Here is a 16,423-nt window from a genome sequence, read left to right on the forward strand (position 1 = left end):
AATCATCTATTATCTCTATTGCTTTAGCGATACTTGTTTCTGGTTCTTCCATTGTTAAAATAATGTCATCCATGAAGGCTCTGATTTTAAAAACCTCTTTATCTAGTGTAATTCCTTTGATCTCTTTATCTTCTCTTATTTCTGAAATCAAAACCTGTAATGTCAGTATAAAAAGCAGAGGTGAGAGAGGGCACCCTTGTCTGGTGCCCTTTTCCACTGAAAAACATTCGGTCTTGACACTGTTAATTATTAAACTAGCTTGCTGCTTCTCATATATCATGTCATAGTATTCCCCCAATGATGCTGATTCCAGTACTCTCTGTAGAAATGCCCTTGATAAATTATCAAAAGCCTTCTTGACGTCTATAAACATAAACACTACTCTTTTCTTTGGCCTTTAACTGAAGGCCTTATTTGATCCATCTGAACTCAGCCATTAAAACAAAATCACATCTCAAGAAGGGTGGTCTTGGAAGTAGATAGAAGTATATATATATTTTCTTATTATGTTGATGCCTCTCTTGCTTCATTTCCTGGGTTGATGTCAAACTAAATTCTCCCCATAATCCTTCACTAAAGGATTTTTCAGTAGGGAAGAAGCACAATCCACACCACATCCCATGATTTCTCCTTGAAAAAGATATTGTAGAATTGGAAAAGCTAAAAGAGAAAGCAATATTAATATTTTTTGTAAAGTGCATTCTCATTCGAGTGTCATAAAGCAGTGCTTGCTCTAATATTTGCCACTATTAATAAAAGACAATGATTATAATGATTTTTAATTCCCCCCCCCCAAGAATTCAAGAACCAAAAAAGATCCAGCACCCTTCGGAGATCGAGTTGCTGCTCCGAGATTACCAGAGGGCGCGAGAGGAAACCAAAATGGAAATTGCACGAGCCAGGGACAAGCTCCGGGAAAGAGCTGAGCAAGAAAAGAGGCGCATCCGAGAGCAGATGCACTCTCAACTACAAAAGGCAAGTTTTAAACCACTGAAGATTGTGTCTATTTAGAGGCATATGATGCAATAACCTTTCTAAAGCAAAGCCAATACAGTATCATCAGTGCTTGGATGAGAAACAGCATGGGGACCCCATGTATACCACCTTGATCTCCACAGAAGGAAAATGGAATATAAACACATTAAATAGGTAAAACACAGTTTATCACTCAGGGAAATGGCAACCCACCCCAATGTCAGAAGGTTCTGAGCTGCATCCACATTTTTGTCCTAAAAATGCTAAACAGCGTAATAATAATAATTTTTATCACTTTATTTATTTATTTATTTATTTATTCATACCCTGCCCATCTGACTAGGTTTCCCCAGGCATGGAATAATAATAATAATATAATAATAATAATAATAATAATAATAATGTGATAAACATCAAACTTTTTTTTTTTTGCTTTGCTTTCCTTTTTTTTTGCAATCAAGTATTTTTATTTTCCAATTTCATACAGAACACAAATGTATACATCAAATAAAGTTTTACAATATCACCAAACTCCGCCAAGTTGATAAACATCAAACTTTAAACATTTATCTAGTAGTACAGGAGCAACTGACTAAAATTAACCAACAAAAATAATGAGAAGCACTTTTTCCCCATTTCCATTTTTCAGATGAGAATTTAACTATTGAAGCTATTTGTCTAAATGTAGCAGGATTATACACCCTCAAAATATGCATCCCATAAACAGAAAAAAATCCCAACAGCTACAAATTCAGAAAGAGCCCCAATAAGCCTGTGTACACACACATCCTGTAGATCCTCACACCTTTATTTGGCCAGGTGCCCAATATTCCTCAGAGAAGTGAACTGAGGAGTAAACCAATTTCCCCCATTTTTTTTGCAGAAACCACCTATGCAGAGTGCAAATTGATAGGTCCCTGTAACAACTATCAGTTATGCCACCTCCTTCCTAGCTGGCCATACAATCTGTTAATTAGCAAACCCTTGTGGCAGTCATGAAGACAATCCCCTCTCCTTGCCTGGAATAATGTTTAAAGGTTGTTATTGTTGTGTGTATGTGTTTTAAAACCCTACATTTAGATTTTTATTTTTTAAAGAGGACTCTGGATAAATATGCCAAGTGTCTGCAAGGGGTGGAAATCAGTGCTAGTTTCAGAGTCAGGTGTGTACATCAGAGGAGAGAAAGTGGGAAGAAGAAAATGCACTGGTTCCCATAGGTAGCTTAAATTTGTCATAAAGTTGTCAGTTGCTTATGTTTTCAGGAAATCTATTACATGCATGTTAAGCAGAAGTGCAGACAGGACCGGTCAATCACTTTAGCATCATTATGTAAATTGCAAGCTGGAAAAAACAAAAAACTAAATTGAAATGAGAGAGATATATATATAAATTAGATGGAAAATAAGCATCTTAAGTGGTTCTGTGAACAAACTCCCAAACTATTTGCTTTTTTAGAATTAATAACATTGGCCTATTAATTACAGGAAGAAAGCAAACTGAAGACCCTTGTAAGCACAAGCACTTTATGCACAGATTCCACCCTCAGTCTGTCTTCGGGACCAACATCTGGATACAACAGTAGTAACACAGCCACTTATCCTACTAGCATCCTTGGCAAACAAGAATGCCAGGTAAAACAAAAACTTATGTGTCAAAGAAGCATAAGGGTAGGCTATTATACAGTACAAATTGATGCTTGACTTGTTGTCGTTTAGTCGTTTAGTCGTGTCCAACTCTTCCTGACCCCATGGATCAGAGCACGCCAGGCACTCCTGTCTTCCACTGCCTCCCGCAGTTTGGTCACTCATGTTGGTAGCTTCGAGAACACTGTCCAGCCATCTCGTCCTCTGTTGTCTCCTTCTCCTTGTGCCCTCAATCTTTCCCAACATCAGGGTCTTTTCTAGGAAATCTTCTCTTCTTATGATGTGGCCAAAGTATTGGAGCCCCAGCTTCAGGATCTGTACTTCCAGTGAGCACTCAAGGCTGATTTCCTTAAGAATGGATAGGTTTGATCTTCTTGCAGTCCATGGGACTCTCAAGAGTCTCCCCCAGCACCATAATTCAAAAGCATAAATTCTTCGGCGACCAGCCTTATTTATAGCCCAGCTCTCACTTCCATACATCACTACTGGGAAAGCAATGTGTGTCAGTGAAGGAAATATGTGATGTCAAAAGTTCTGATGCCCTTGAAATCCGCCCCCCCCCCAAAAAAAGTGGCCTTTTGCAAGGAAATGGCCACACCCACTTTATCACAAGACCCTGGAGAGTTTGTCATGGGTTAATATGGTCTTTGGCCTGAAAAGTGTTAGTCACACCTTATTTAGGGCATAAAAAAGTGAACTTGCTTTGGAAGTTTGCTGCAGAAGCCACAAAGGGTAACAGAAGGCAAGGAAAGGGACTGTCTGATATTGAGCTGATAGATTTGAGTATGGCTATTGATTTTCACCTGTGAATGCACATTGCCTTTTCCCCCCCTATCTAGCAGACTTCTCCCAAAGATGCAGAACACACAAGAGACGATGCAAGAGGCCGCTCATCTATCAGAAACCGTCAGCTTTATGTACTTGAACAGCTTCAAAAGGGTTCTGCAAGTGGTGAGGGTTAAATAAATCTGCTTATCGTGAATTCCATGGGATGGGTCATCTGTTTTTAAAAAGGAGAAAAGTAAAATAACCATGGCGTTATAAACATGTATTTCACACATCAGCAGTTTGATAAAGAAAGCAGTTAGCAGATACAGTTGCTGAGCAGTAGCTATTTCACACGTTCCAAGAAAATGCAGGTCCCCAAATTTCACAGCAAGTTAACACCATCTTATGGCACACTTCAATGGGAAACATGTATGACCTTCATAGAATTATAGAGTTGAACAAGACTTCGAGGGTCATCTACTTAATTCTCCTTTACATATTATCGAAAAGCTGGTGGTAATACATTGTAAAATTCATGGGGGAGAAGAATATCAATATTAAATCAATTGGATGTATGTCTGCTGATAGGAATGCACTGGAACCTTTGTTATTGTGCACTTTGGTAAATACCTGACTCCTTTCAGCTCAGCAATGAGATGGCGATTATAAGCATCATTGGAGAAGACTCTCCCATCCAGTCCTCTGTTTTCAGTTCTCTATTGGCTTATAATTCTTTGTACATGTATTCCTTTCCAAATTGCATATATGTTCACACATGCTGCTTGAGAAATGTAGTGTGGGAGTAACGGAAGGCAGCTGTGAGCAAAGATCATCCATTGAGCACAAAAGCTCCGAGGCATGAAACTCCTCCACTCCAACCCACCCCAGCAGTGAACAAGCGAAAAGAGCAAGCAAACAACCAATCAGGAAACAAATGCACAACTTTGACCTTATGGAGCAAGTGGAGTTTTGCTTTGGTGTAATACTTACCTGTTGGCAGAGCTCTTGCTTAGTTAAGATCCAAATGGATAGTCTCCACGAGGACTGGGCTGCACATATGTAAGTACAACAGACTTCAACCTTGGAAATTCCCAGCCCAACCAATTTCTCTGGAGCAAAGATGTTCTGTGTATTATATTTTTTAAACCTCTAGTTGACCACAGGTACATAGGGGTGGCCATGTTAGACTTGTTACACCTTAGACTAGAAAATTTGGTCAATAGAGGGTGGAGTTCAAGGAATCAGCTTCTGACATAAAGCCAGCAGCAATGGTCACACTGAGTGCTCAGTATGATGAATGCAAACCATGTGTGGATTTGTAACTCTTGATTTAAATTATGAGGAAGAATTTCAGGGTGAGGGAGCTCACCTCAGAATACATCTGGGCATCACAGCTGGGAATATCTGCACTGTTGTTTTTGAACCTAGGTAGTATCACTACCTGTTTGCTAAATAGACTGTTGAACTGATTCACTAAAGATCATCATGCATGCGCGAAAGAATCATCCAAATCAAATCCAGCTCTCTGCAGCATCTGGTGTGGCATCGATTCCTTATTTGTCTCATCTGTTTCAGAGACTTTTCCTATGACCTCTTCATCTATGGGAAGGAGCAGTATCCCGTCACCACTTGCTTCCAGGCATAGGTATTCTCATAGCCTAGTAGTTTCACCTAGCACCTTCCCATCCTCTCCTACAAAAGGATATGAAGATCTGTCCAAACACGTCTTGGCCAGTGCTACTGCAGAGGTGAGTGAATGTGATGGTGGCTCTCTTTTTATCTGGCCTAGAGGAGGCTGTAGAAAAGCTTTATACATTTGCTACTTAACTTTCCCTTTACAAGGGCCTCCTCACATCTGATATTTTTCTTACATGGGGTCAACATCTACATAAGGAAGAATGTGTAGGGTCCTGACACTAGCAAGATAATTTCTCTGGTTGTGTGTATATCCGAAAGATGCTGAGAATGTAGCTCCTATACACACATAATGGCAACAAAAAAAAGCACTGACATGATTTTTTTTCACAATTGTCTACATCTGGTTTCCTTATACAAAGGTTGGGTCATGAATGCAAGCTGTCATTTGTGAGATGGCCCTATGTAATCTGAGGGAATACAAATTGTACAAATTCACTGCTTTAAAGCTGCAATAAATACCAATGTACTCTGCTGAATGTAAAATATTGCTTTAATGAGAGAGGGAATCAGAAGATTCTCAGAGAGAACAATAGATATCCTTTTATCTGTCCAAGTGTACTTTCCCACCATTGGATAAGAAAACCAAGACCTACAGTGTGGTAGCATGTCGAGCCACAATGCTCCATAATAAACTCACTGGCTGTTTTTAATCTGAAGTGAAAATGTTTTGTATGGTTGCAGTTTATACATCTGAAAGGACCTTAACATAGTTGGAACGTATTTGCCAAGGTCTGGTTTAGAAAAAACAACAACAACACTGAAAGTGCTTTTATATATCTGAAACAGCAACTCATGTGATTTGGAAGCCGCCCAGAGTGGCTGGGGAAATCCGGCCAGATGGGCGGGGTACAAATAATAAATATTATTATTATTATTATTATTATTATTATTATTATTATTATTTGACCAGCTGCTGCATTTTTTATCCAGAATGGTGAATGTTTTTATGGCAACAAATGGGAGTATGATTTACGATCCAAGGAAAGCAGCAGTTTATGCTTCCCAGTTAGCCTGCTTGTTTACTATGAAAGTTATTCAAAGAATAGCAAAACATAGTTCCCAGTCTCTATATTTTAATGGATAATTTCATTAATGAATAATTATATGGCATTCACAAGAGGATACTGAATTCCATTCTCAAGCTGAACTCAGTCACGGAATTGAAACAAAGCTGAATTAAATGTAAGGGATTTGTAACATCCATAACTATAACAAGGAATTTTAATTGCTTTTAAAGGTTATGGCAGTATGCTCAAATGACCTGAGGAATCTTTACAATGGCCAGGCAACAGCTGGTTGGAAGTAAGTTTATAGCAACTGTTCCTTCAAGTATTCTCAATACTCTTTTATTATATTCTTAATGAAAATGGTGCTTTCATGTTGCCTTTCCAATCAGATACCAATGTGTGGAGAAGGATGTATTAGTTTATTATAAAGCCTTCTCATCTTCAGCAACCAAACATGGGTTCCTGGGAGCAGGCATGATCAACAAACCCCTTTCCACCGTATTGTGCATGTTGAAGGATCCTAGTAAGAGACATCTGTATGACAAAACCATTACCACAGCTCAAGTGCATAAGAAAATCACCAGCAACATTGAGCTGGGTGAGTATGAAAAGGAGCAGGGGGGAGGGAAATCTTAACCCTTCCCTCCATCTACTGCTTTCCACCCTAAAACCCTTCTCCCAGATTTCCTGAGACATGTTTGCTGCATCATGGGAACAAGCAGCTGGGAGAACAGCTAGGTTAATCCTCCAAGTGCTGTATTTTTTAATGTGAAGTCTGACTGAAGTCTGCCTAAATGAATGGGGAAATGGTTCTCATTTCTACTCTATGGATTTAATTCCAGTGTACGTGGTGAGTGACGTTTCTTTGTGCTACCAGAAGCAACCAAGAGACTTCTGCTGCATCTCTGTAGAAGCCAAAGAGGTAACTATATCAATGCTCAATAATACTCACCCAACACAGTATAAGAAAAATAAAGAAAACTAGTTTTGTGATGACAGTTGGGACACCTTTCATACAATATCACTGCAACGATGATATTTTTTGTGAATAGCTTTTTATTTACCATAGCATTTTAATTGTGTGTTACATCTGAACTTTTTTATGCTCTCTATTGCAATTAACTCTTTTGTTTGGGGGCTTATTGTTTTTTGCTATGTTATGGGTTTTGGTTTATCTGTTGATAGGTAATTCCATAAATTTAATCAATAATTACCATTTTGGATCCCATGCTACACATGGGTGGTTGGACACAAATCCAGTGACTCAAATGGTGTTTCCTGCTTGGCAGGGGGTTGGACTGGATGGCCCTTGTGGTCTCTTCCAACTCTATGATTCTATTCTATGAAATTGTAGTGATTATTTCCAGTGACTCAAATCAGACTGATTGTGATGAAATTGCGCCTACTGGGTTTTTCTCAGGGTAGCTCTTTATTCTGATTTCTTTGTATCCAGGATAATGTGTGCATCCTGGCCATTCAATCTGTGTATGAAGAATCAATGCCTCGTCCTTGTAAAGATATGGTACGAGGGGAGATTTTGCCCAGTGCTTGGATATTAGAGCCTGATATGGTGAATGGAAAAGATATCACTAAAGTTATCTACATGGTACAGGTAAGTGTCTGTGCAGATCTAGAAACTACAAGTCTAGCATGCTTGGGAACCTAAGGAAGGATGATTGTGTTCTGGATGCTGGCAGCGCGAAGCCCATGCATGTAGCAGCTGTTTATAATTTAACACGTTTGTTGGAACATGTGAAGGGGGCTTCTACTGATCCATTTTCTACCGGCCTGACAAATGCAACCTCCTTCAGCTAGCCTTTCCCATCTCACTGCAGAGGATACAAATTTGGCATGTTTCTACAGAAGCGCTTGAAATGAACTCTCAACGCTTACTGACAAAGCTTTCTTTTATTGCTGCTTCAGGTTGACCTTGGTGCCCCAGCCATCCCTGCAAGGCTTCTGAGCTCCATTGCCAAGCGACAGCCTTTGGTGATTGCTAGGCTTGGCCACTTTCTGGCTGGTTAGGTATGTGTGGTATGCATTGTCCACAAACTCAAAATGTAAGATACCAGCAATGCCAGAACTTGTTTTCTAGACAGCTCAAAAATGGGAGGACAAAAGAAATCCTAGGAAAGCTCACTGCACAACACAAAACCACTAAGGAGCACCTGCTTTCGATATGGCAATCAGAGACCAAACCTTGATGAAGCACCTGTCGTTCGGCTGAGTTTTCCCATTCAGCCTTTTAGAGAAATGCAACTTCAACAGAAACAATGGCCAAGTGAAAAGTGTTCCTTTTGCAGACTACCAACATTGGCAGGCGAAAGCCTTCTTGTAACCACTAGCAGTTTTCAGTTGAAAACTTTCTTCATTCAGACTATTGGAAGACTGCTGATGCTGTAAGCCATGTAAAAAAACTTGAAACTTAGTGATACGTTTATTTTAAAGGAGCACTTCACCACTGAAGCAAAACTACTGTAATGTCCTTTGCAGAGTGCCTGAACACAAGGGTACTTGTGAATGAAGAATGCATTGTAGTAATCATTGTACAATGTCAGCTTACTGATGGGATAAATTTCCAGTCCTGTCCAGGGGAAGTGAGGGTATACCAAGTTCCAGGCATTCAACAAGAGTGGTTGGTGTGATAGCTCATGTGGTCACTGCTTGCCCTCAGTCAGAACCATAACTCAGGAAGAGACACGCTGTTCTACTTCGGGATCACTGCGCCACAAGCCTAAGGGGTTGAGCCACACCAAACCAACAGCTCAACACAAGAACAGGGACTAGTCTACTGTAGAGCACCAACTGCTCTTTACTTATGAATAGAAACTTCTTATACATTCTCTAGTGAAGCCATTAGATTAAAAACTCATCAAATCTCTGTATCAGCAGCAGGTTAAATTATTGTGAAGATAAGATCAGAGCAGGGCGAATTCACTAAGATGCTTGCCCTACCAAGATGAATTTGATTTTAGGGGTCAGTGGAAGCAAGCCCATGCAGAGCTTGTCTGAGGTCCGGGGCTGGGAAAGCATAAAGTGATAAACAAAAACCAGCCAGTCCCTGGTGGGGCTCCCTGGCTGACTTAGCCCTCCAAGGGCGAGGGTACCTAGCTGCCTGCCCCCTCTGCACAGGCCTGAGCGAGAGTTTTTCTTGCTCTGCTCCCAGCTCCACCATGCTTATCGGTATTCCCCATGACTCCTTCCTCTTTATTACGTAACTGCACTTTCTGCTGCTCAACGTCTCGTCTGCAGTAACCCATCAAACCCAATTATATCAAATAAATCACGTTATGATTTGTTCCACTCCAATTGTTCGTAGTGAAGGAATAGCATTAGCATTCGCTTTCCCAGCCCCCCCCCAACTTACTCTATAGTGTCCAAAAGCATGTTTTCTTCATGTGAAGGTGTAGACAACTTGATTCAGGTTGTTTCTAAAAATAGACTCCTAGCAAGCAAGTAGTACAATGGCATCGTATTATAGCTATTGCATCATTTTCTGCCAGCCTGCTTTTTGTCCATTAGGAGCTTGCTTCTCGAGCAGTTTTCTTAGAACTTTTCACTGCTCGGAACATGTTTGCAGCATTCCATGTGAGTTAACAGGACCATGAGCTTTCTCCCCTTTGCTGCAATACTTCTCTAGCTAATTAAGTGAACCTCTTGTTTCTCACAACAGAAACGAGGCAAAGACTAAGGCTGTTTGCATACACTGTTTGTATGTGAGCTTAATAAGTAAGCTTGATAACTGCTATATAGTAATCCCAAGTAGTTGTGTACCGGCACCATAGTGTTTCTTTAACTCCTTCCTGCTGTGGCAGAAGCGTGGGGAAGAGGGACAATCCCCTTCCTGCCCCGATTGGTAGACGTGCCTTGTGCTCTGGGATGGTGCTGGCTGGAGCCTAGCACTCCCGTGTTTTCAAAAAATAGGAGTGGTACTCTGCTTCAAATTTCAGTAATTTCACAACTTTCATTTACCATAGCTGCTGGTTGTGTAGAAAAGCTCTTAGTGCCACAACTGAAGCTGTTGTCCAATGCACAGTTACTTCAAGACACTTACGTTGACTCTAATAGGGTTTGCTTCAGAATAAACAGGGATAGGATTGTTAACCCGTCAGCATCGATGATGCTATTACAGTTATCAAGAAATCAAAGCACAGAAATTCCATTTGGTAAAAAAGAGTTTGGTGAAATATGCCAAATACAGTATTACGGAAATCCTGTGAGGCAATTGAAACTGGAAATGATCTGCAGAATCAAGAACACCAGCTTAGCATTGCCTATAATTATTTGTGTTGGGGGTGGGGTGGGGGGTATTCTGTAAATTGCCCACAGTACCAGCAATCACATAATTTAAGAGGGAACTAGCAACATATTTTAGGAGATATTTCCAATCACTGGCCAAGTATTTGCTACATTAGTTTCTTTTTAATTTTTTTGGACATGGCACTCTGTTAACGAACCAAACAGCTTTAGCAGGAACAACATCTAAGATGGACTCTACTCTCAACACAGATGGTGCCTATTGAAGGATAATGTCTTATTGTACAGTGCATCAGATGTTTATTTTTATAATTGCACACAGTTTTTCTATGTTTACAAATTAAGTTATTTATATATGGTTTTATATGCTGAAGCTAATTATTATTTTTCCAGGTATTCGATTAATGTATGCTTTTTAGAAATACTTGATACTTCAAAAGTACTATTTATATAATAACTGGTTTCTTTTGCAACTATAACACTGTGGTACCTGTGAATGCCTAGAATGAGAAGAATAGTCTTAAAGTGAGGCAAAACTATTTTCTGTGAAATCTTCTATTGAATGTGGGGGGAAATATACTCAGTTACTGTACCATATCTTTCGCTCATATCTGCTTTTAACCAAGATTGCTATTTTCATATCCTCACAATAAAAATAATTTTGTATATATGGAAATGGCAGAAAAGCTCCATTATTTCCTGGCCTATTTTGAATAGGCTATGCATCAAGAGATGTTGCTAAGCTAGCGCCCCGCTTCCCCTCCATAAATCTCTTTCATCAGTCTTCCTGTTTGCCTTGTTCCAGACACTGTTAATATATCAACAGCATAATGTTAATGGTTTAGCTACAGGCACCCTTAATTTATGTTTTCCACAAAGCTCTTCCTTGGATCAATATCAGTAACATTCAAGTAGCCTAAATTGAAGAATTTGTTATATAGTAAGCGATGCCCTCATCTAGAGGATTCGTGAAATTTGTTGAAATAGCTATACAAAGGATAAAGAACAAACAATTGGGGCATATGCAATCATTTTATTAATTACTTTTTAATAAAGTAAAAGACAAGCAGGACTCCTGAAGAAAAAGTATGTGGTGCAAGAATAAAGGAAGGGGGGCCACAGCTCACTGGAAATGTCCGTTTTTATAGGCAAGTCTACAAAGTTATAGAGCACACCCAAGAAAGGATTGTCTTTTAAAACATGCTGGAATGCCAGAGTTTCCAACTCTGCAGTCCTTCAGAGCATTCTATCAAAAAAGGAAAATATTTCATTAAATGCTGCCACTTAAAGCTGTTTCTCTAATAAAAGAAAAACTTCCTTCATTATTATTTTTTTAAAAAAAACACATACTGAACTAAAATATTTCTACTTTATGAGCAAACACTCATAAAAACCCACAAGCCAATGCTTGGGAAATTGTTGTGTTTTAAGACATGATTTGACCTTTTAAAAGGAGAAAAGGATTTAAAATTTTTCAAACTTGAGTTCTTGATAAATAGAAGTCTTACATTAGAGTACTGCCCCAAAGGCCACACATGAACATTACTAGAACTGAGAATTTCCTAAGTAAGAATCCTCAGACTTCTAGGAGTCTATTATACATCTGTTCAGATTCCAGGATCTTCCAACACTCCCGAACAGGAATGAGCCTCTGGTCTCCAGCTGCTGCTGGACTCCCATAATCCTTGACAACTGACCATGCTGGCTGGGCCTAATGGAAGTTTAAGTCCAACAATATCTGGAGGGCCATGGGATCCCCATTGCTGCCCTAGGTCTAAACCCTATATGCTGTCGCATGCAGAAACATTGACTTGCTCCTGCAATTCTGATTAAGGTGCATAAAATGGCTCCTTTTTCAACACTGTTCCCCTTGAAACATCTGGGCATTATTTGCAGAAGACCAAGGAGCTACACAGTAATGCCCACGTGCAACCAAAGCCAGGAAGTGATGAACGATTTCAGCCGCTTTAAAGCATGCCTGTGCTAGCTTTGTGCTGCTACGGGGCCTCTAGATTGCCCCACCAATTCACAAGGCAGGGTCTTTGGTTCTGTAATGCACTCCTCAGAAATAAATATTCGTAACAGTGCTTCTAGTTCCTTGGAGAAGTCCTGTGGAAAAAAAATGCAGAGCAAAATTTGAATTGGCGAGAGGAATATGCAATTCTTTGGATAATTTAGAGATGGTTCATAACAAGCCTTAGCAGAGCTAATCACTATGCTTGCAAGCTGTCCTGTTAACACTGCCCATGAGTGCTATTGCTGCTGCTGCTGTTGTATTCCTTTAGTCATTTATACTGACTGCTTTTATTACTTTACTGTACATGGAGGGCTTTCACTGAAGTACAGCATAATTGCTTTCTAAATAAATAAATTGGCAGCATACAGCACTCTTACTTTGGTGTGGTCCCTGTGCCTTTACATCAGTTTGTTCCTCTTAATTTCTAGTTCCATGGGAACTGGGGGAAAAATTAGAAACTTTTATGTAGGCTGAAGTGAGACAGTATTTTCAATTAAAATGTATGGGCTGCCTTTCAACTGCAAAGTGGCTTATACAGGTAATTACCGTAACATAAAATACTACAATGAGCTGACAAGCAGAGAGATGTAGACTGTTTTAAATATACAGGAAAAACTAAACGCCAAGTCTTCTAAAGTAGTCTTTCGCTATCCACCTGAAGATTGCAACACTGGACCTGGCAGATCTTGAGAGGGATTGCTAGGAGGTAGATTTTTCCATGATGGCACCTATTTCTGGAGGATGCTCTCACTACACATGGTGGTAGAATCCAAAGCGATAGTCCCATAAACCATCCTGAAACCAGGTGTTTGGAGACATGAGTGGGGAACCTGTGGCTCTCCAGATGTTGGACTACAACTCCTTTCATCCCTAACTATTGGCCATACTGGCTGCGGCTCACTGAAACAGAAATCCAGCAACACCTAGGAGGGTCCACAGGCTCCCAACCCCTGGTTTAGGGTTTTAAACAGTCAAAGACAGCACCTTGGATTCAGCCCAAGAAACAAACTGATAGTCATTTAGTCAGCAAGGAGTTACATGAGCTCAGTCTGTAGCTGCCACAGCTGGAATAAGGGAAATGAGAAGTAAAGTGTTTGTGTGTTAACTGCTCTGAACCCCCCCCCCCAAAAAAAAAAACCTGAAATGGGCATACTTACTGAAGGCCAAGGCAGTTTTTGGAGGTCATGCAAACAGCACTGTATCTCCGTATCTGCCATTAAGCCATGCTCAACAAGACCACGAAGCATGAACAAGAACAAATCCCACTGCAAAAGAAACAGGGAGCATCAAGGCCTCCAAGTAATATGCCAATGAACTTCCTTGTGATTAAAATCCTGCTTAAATGAAAATACTGCCTGATACATCAAGGAAACAGTTGCATGAAATCATACACCAGGCACAACGCTAAGAAACAAAAGCCACATCTCTCCTACCTAAAATTGTGAGGGCAATTTCACACCAGAAAGGCACACTGCCTAATCACATTTGCCAACTGATGGCTTGGAAGGGGCAGGACAAGAACAAACCCAGCTGGCAAGGCACAAATGCCATGAAGCTGTCTTGCACGGAAGCCTGCAGCTGTTTCTCCCGCTAGTCAAAAGTTCCAAATTAGATCCTATGCTTTTCCCCTAGATGAAATGCTACTAATTGTTGACCTTTGGAAGGAATAAAGTGTTCCACCAATAACAAGTTCATCCATCTAAAAGCCTGGAGGTATATCATGCTCCCAACATGAACTCCTGAGGATTCTGAAACTTCCCTGGGACCAGGCAGAGGAAGATGGAAGAGGCAGAACACAGGAAGGCAGGATCACCACCTCAGTTTGTCCATTTATTTATTTATATTTATTACAGGATTTCTTACCTGCCCTTCACTGTAAACTCCCAGGGCAGGATATAACAGTACAGCCATACGATTTAAAATCTACCTAAGTGAAGAAAAGGCTAGGACTGCAGGAGGGGCTAGATGGGTTTTAGGGATAGCCGTAAACCAATAAACTGTTCTACAAAGAACTTACATTAACCAGTAACAGGATTACAGTGTTAAGACAGTTATTGAACATCTCTATTAAGAGTGTCTATTTGAAACCAAGTATTGTGCCTTGCAACAGTAACCACAAAGCTTTTGTGGTTCATCCTTGTAACATCTTGCTGCCGGTAAATAAGAACGCCACCGCAAAGAGTTAATGCTATAAGACCTCTGCTTTGGGAATACAGGGAGAAATTAACTCTAAATAGTGATGACGTTAATCCAGCACCCATTGGAAATGAGGATGTCTGTCACGCCCCTACCAGGCAAAGTAAGTGTCTACCAGTTGTCGTCGTCCCCCAAAAAAGAAAGTCAATAAACTCTCAAGGGTTGTCAACCTGGTGGCCAATAAGACCTTCACTGGTGCCAGCTTGGCAATCCCTGAACTAAATACTCATTTCCACATGCTTTTACCTATATCTCTCACTGGCACCTTTGCAGAAACAGTATGTGACAACTTTCCTCTTTCACTGAACGGTGAAAGCCAAGCACTCCCCAATCTTACGTAGGATTATGCCAAACATAAGGAGCCCAAGGGGGTTGAGCAAGTGGCTTTGAAAGCGCTCAGAAGCCCCTCACCTTGTCCTGTTTGTTTTCTGCAAGGTAGGCAGCATTTTTCCTACTGAAGATCAGCTGCAAGGGTACAGGTGCCTCAAAGTCTTCTTTCCAGATGGAGAGCAGGGACTTCAGAAGGCTAGAGATGAAGCGGTTCTTTGCTTGCCGCTGCTCCTGCTTCTTTGGGGCTGGGAAGGTCAGCCCATGGATAGGAACACGATCTGAAACTAGAAGCAACTGAGATAGAAATGCTGGACTTATTCATGCGAGTTATTTTTAATTCTGAAAAAGTGAAATCATATCATGATGGTGGCAACTCTTTCCATCCACGCACAGAGGAGAAGGGCTTCAGGAACCTCCAGGGTATGGGGTGAGCCTTCTCGGTTTAGGAGACCTTCACAGCTAACAAATGAACTCAGCTTCCACCAATACTAATGTGGGATCATGCCTGGACTCTGCTATCATCATCTGAGGCTCTTCTTTGTGTGCCTCATCCATGAGAAGTCCAGAGGGTGGCAACACAGGCCTTTTCTCTGGTGGCTTCCCATTTGTGGAATGCTGTCTCCAATGGAAGTCAACTGGTGCATTTATTGCTAATTAAACAATCTATGGCCGGGGGAGGGGTGGGTTGCTTATTATATTTTGTTACTATAGTATGTATTTTTGTGTTTTTATATTGTAAACCAGATGATTCTTGGATAAGAGGGGTATAGAAAATAAATACATAAGCAAGCAAGCCTTGATGGTTTGATACCATTCAGGACAGCCACTCCTCCAAAATGAGATGGTCTAATTAAGATTGAAGGGAAGAGGAACAGGGATAAGAATTACAGCTCTTACCTAGAAGGGAAGCCAGCTCTACTGTGCACGTGGCCAGTTGCTGCTCTGACGCTGGGCATATGAACTGAAAAACACAAAGCTGAAAGCTGACTACGAAGAAATGCTTTCACAGGTACAGAGAACGTATCTGAGGCTGCCATCTTATCAAACACTTCGCATTTTGAGTATTCAAGTATTGCAAGCAATTACGAAGACATGCACAGCTATGGCTTTATATACAGGCCAGCAGGGGGTTTGAGTCTTTCCTAGTGGATAAAAGGGGGAAAGCTAGGATGGGGAATCCCCAACATAGAAGCATATTACAATGCCAACCAAATACGCCATATAATCCCATATATACTAGAAGATGAGACAAAACAATGGATACACCTAGAGCGGGACAAATTTGAAAATATCTGCACCACAGCCTACCCACTCCTCCCAAACAAACTAAGGAAAATTCCCACAACACTTAACAGGTACGCACAAACCATGTTCAAAGCATGGAAAACAGAATCAGGCAAACTATCCCCAACCCTATCCCCACTAATTCCCCTGGCCTACCACCCATTATTCCACCAGGCAGCACAAAACCTCCAAATAAAAACCTGGCAAACCAAAGGCCTGTATCGCCTAATAGACTTTTATAAAAATAA

The 16,423-nt window shown here is 40.6% G+C and overlaps 2 protein-coding genes across 4 annotated transcripts in view; one reads left to right on the forward strand and one right to left on the reverse strand.

Moving 5' to 3' along the window:
- Positions 1-11,024, forward strand: part of STARD9 (StAR related lipid transfer domain containing 9) — an 88,829-nt gene extending 77,805 nt beyond the window's left edge. The window contains exons 25-33 of the mRNA XM_033145996.1: positions 798-975; positions 2,460-2,606; positions 3,458-3,569; positions 4,962-5,134; positions 6,322-6,386; positions 6,481-6,689; positions 6,934-7,013; positions 7,545-7,703; positions 8,015-11,024. Of these exons, the coding sequence (XP_033001887.1) occupies positions 798-975; positions 2,460-2,606; positions 3,458-3,569; positions 4,962-5,134; positions 6,322-6,386; positions 6,481-6,689; positions 6,934-7,013; positions 7,545-7,703; positions 8,015-8,116 (1,225 nt within the window). The 3' untranslated portion in view covers positions 8,117-11,024. The remainder of the gene's footprint in view (positions 1-797; positions 976-2,459; positions 2,607-3,457; positions 3,570-4,961; positions 5,135-6,321; positions 6,387-6,480; positions 6,690-6,933; positions 7,014-7,544; positions 7,704-8,014) is intronic.
- A 694-nt stretch (positions 11,025-11,718) lies between these two features.
- Positions 11,719-16,423, reverse strand: part of CDAN1 (codanin 1) — a 34,251-nt gene continuing 29,546 nt past the window's right edge. For 2 of the 3 annotated variants that reach the window (XR_004426411.1, XR_004426410.1), the window contains exon 25: positions 15,789-15,852. Coding sequence is in view for 1 of the 3 variants with exons in the window: in XM_033146008.1 (XP_033001899.1) it covers positions 12,332-12,457; positions 13,523-13,630; positions 14,973-15,175; positions 15,789-15,852 (501 nt within the window). In the remaining 2 variants the exon portion in view is untranslated. Of the gene's footprint in view, positions 12,458-13,522; positions 13,631-14,972; positions 15,176-15,788; positions 15,853-16,423 lie in introns of those variants that run through there. The other variant, XM_033146008.1, reaches the window with a different exon arrangement.

This window comes from Lacerta agilis, chromosome 1 (genome assembly GCF_009819535.1).
Source record: "Lacerta agilis isolate rLacAgi1 chromosome 1, rLacAgi1.pri, whole genome shotgun sequence".
Lineage (NCBI taxonomy): Eukaryota > Metazoa > Chordata > Lepidosauria > Squamata > Lacertidae > Lacerta > Lacerta agilis.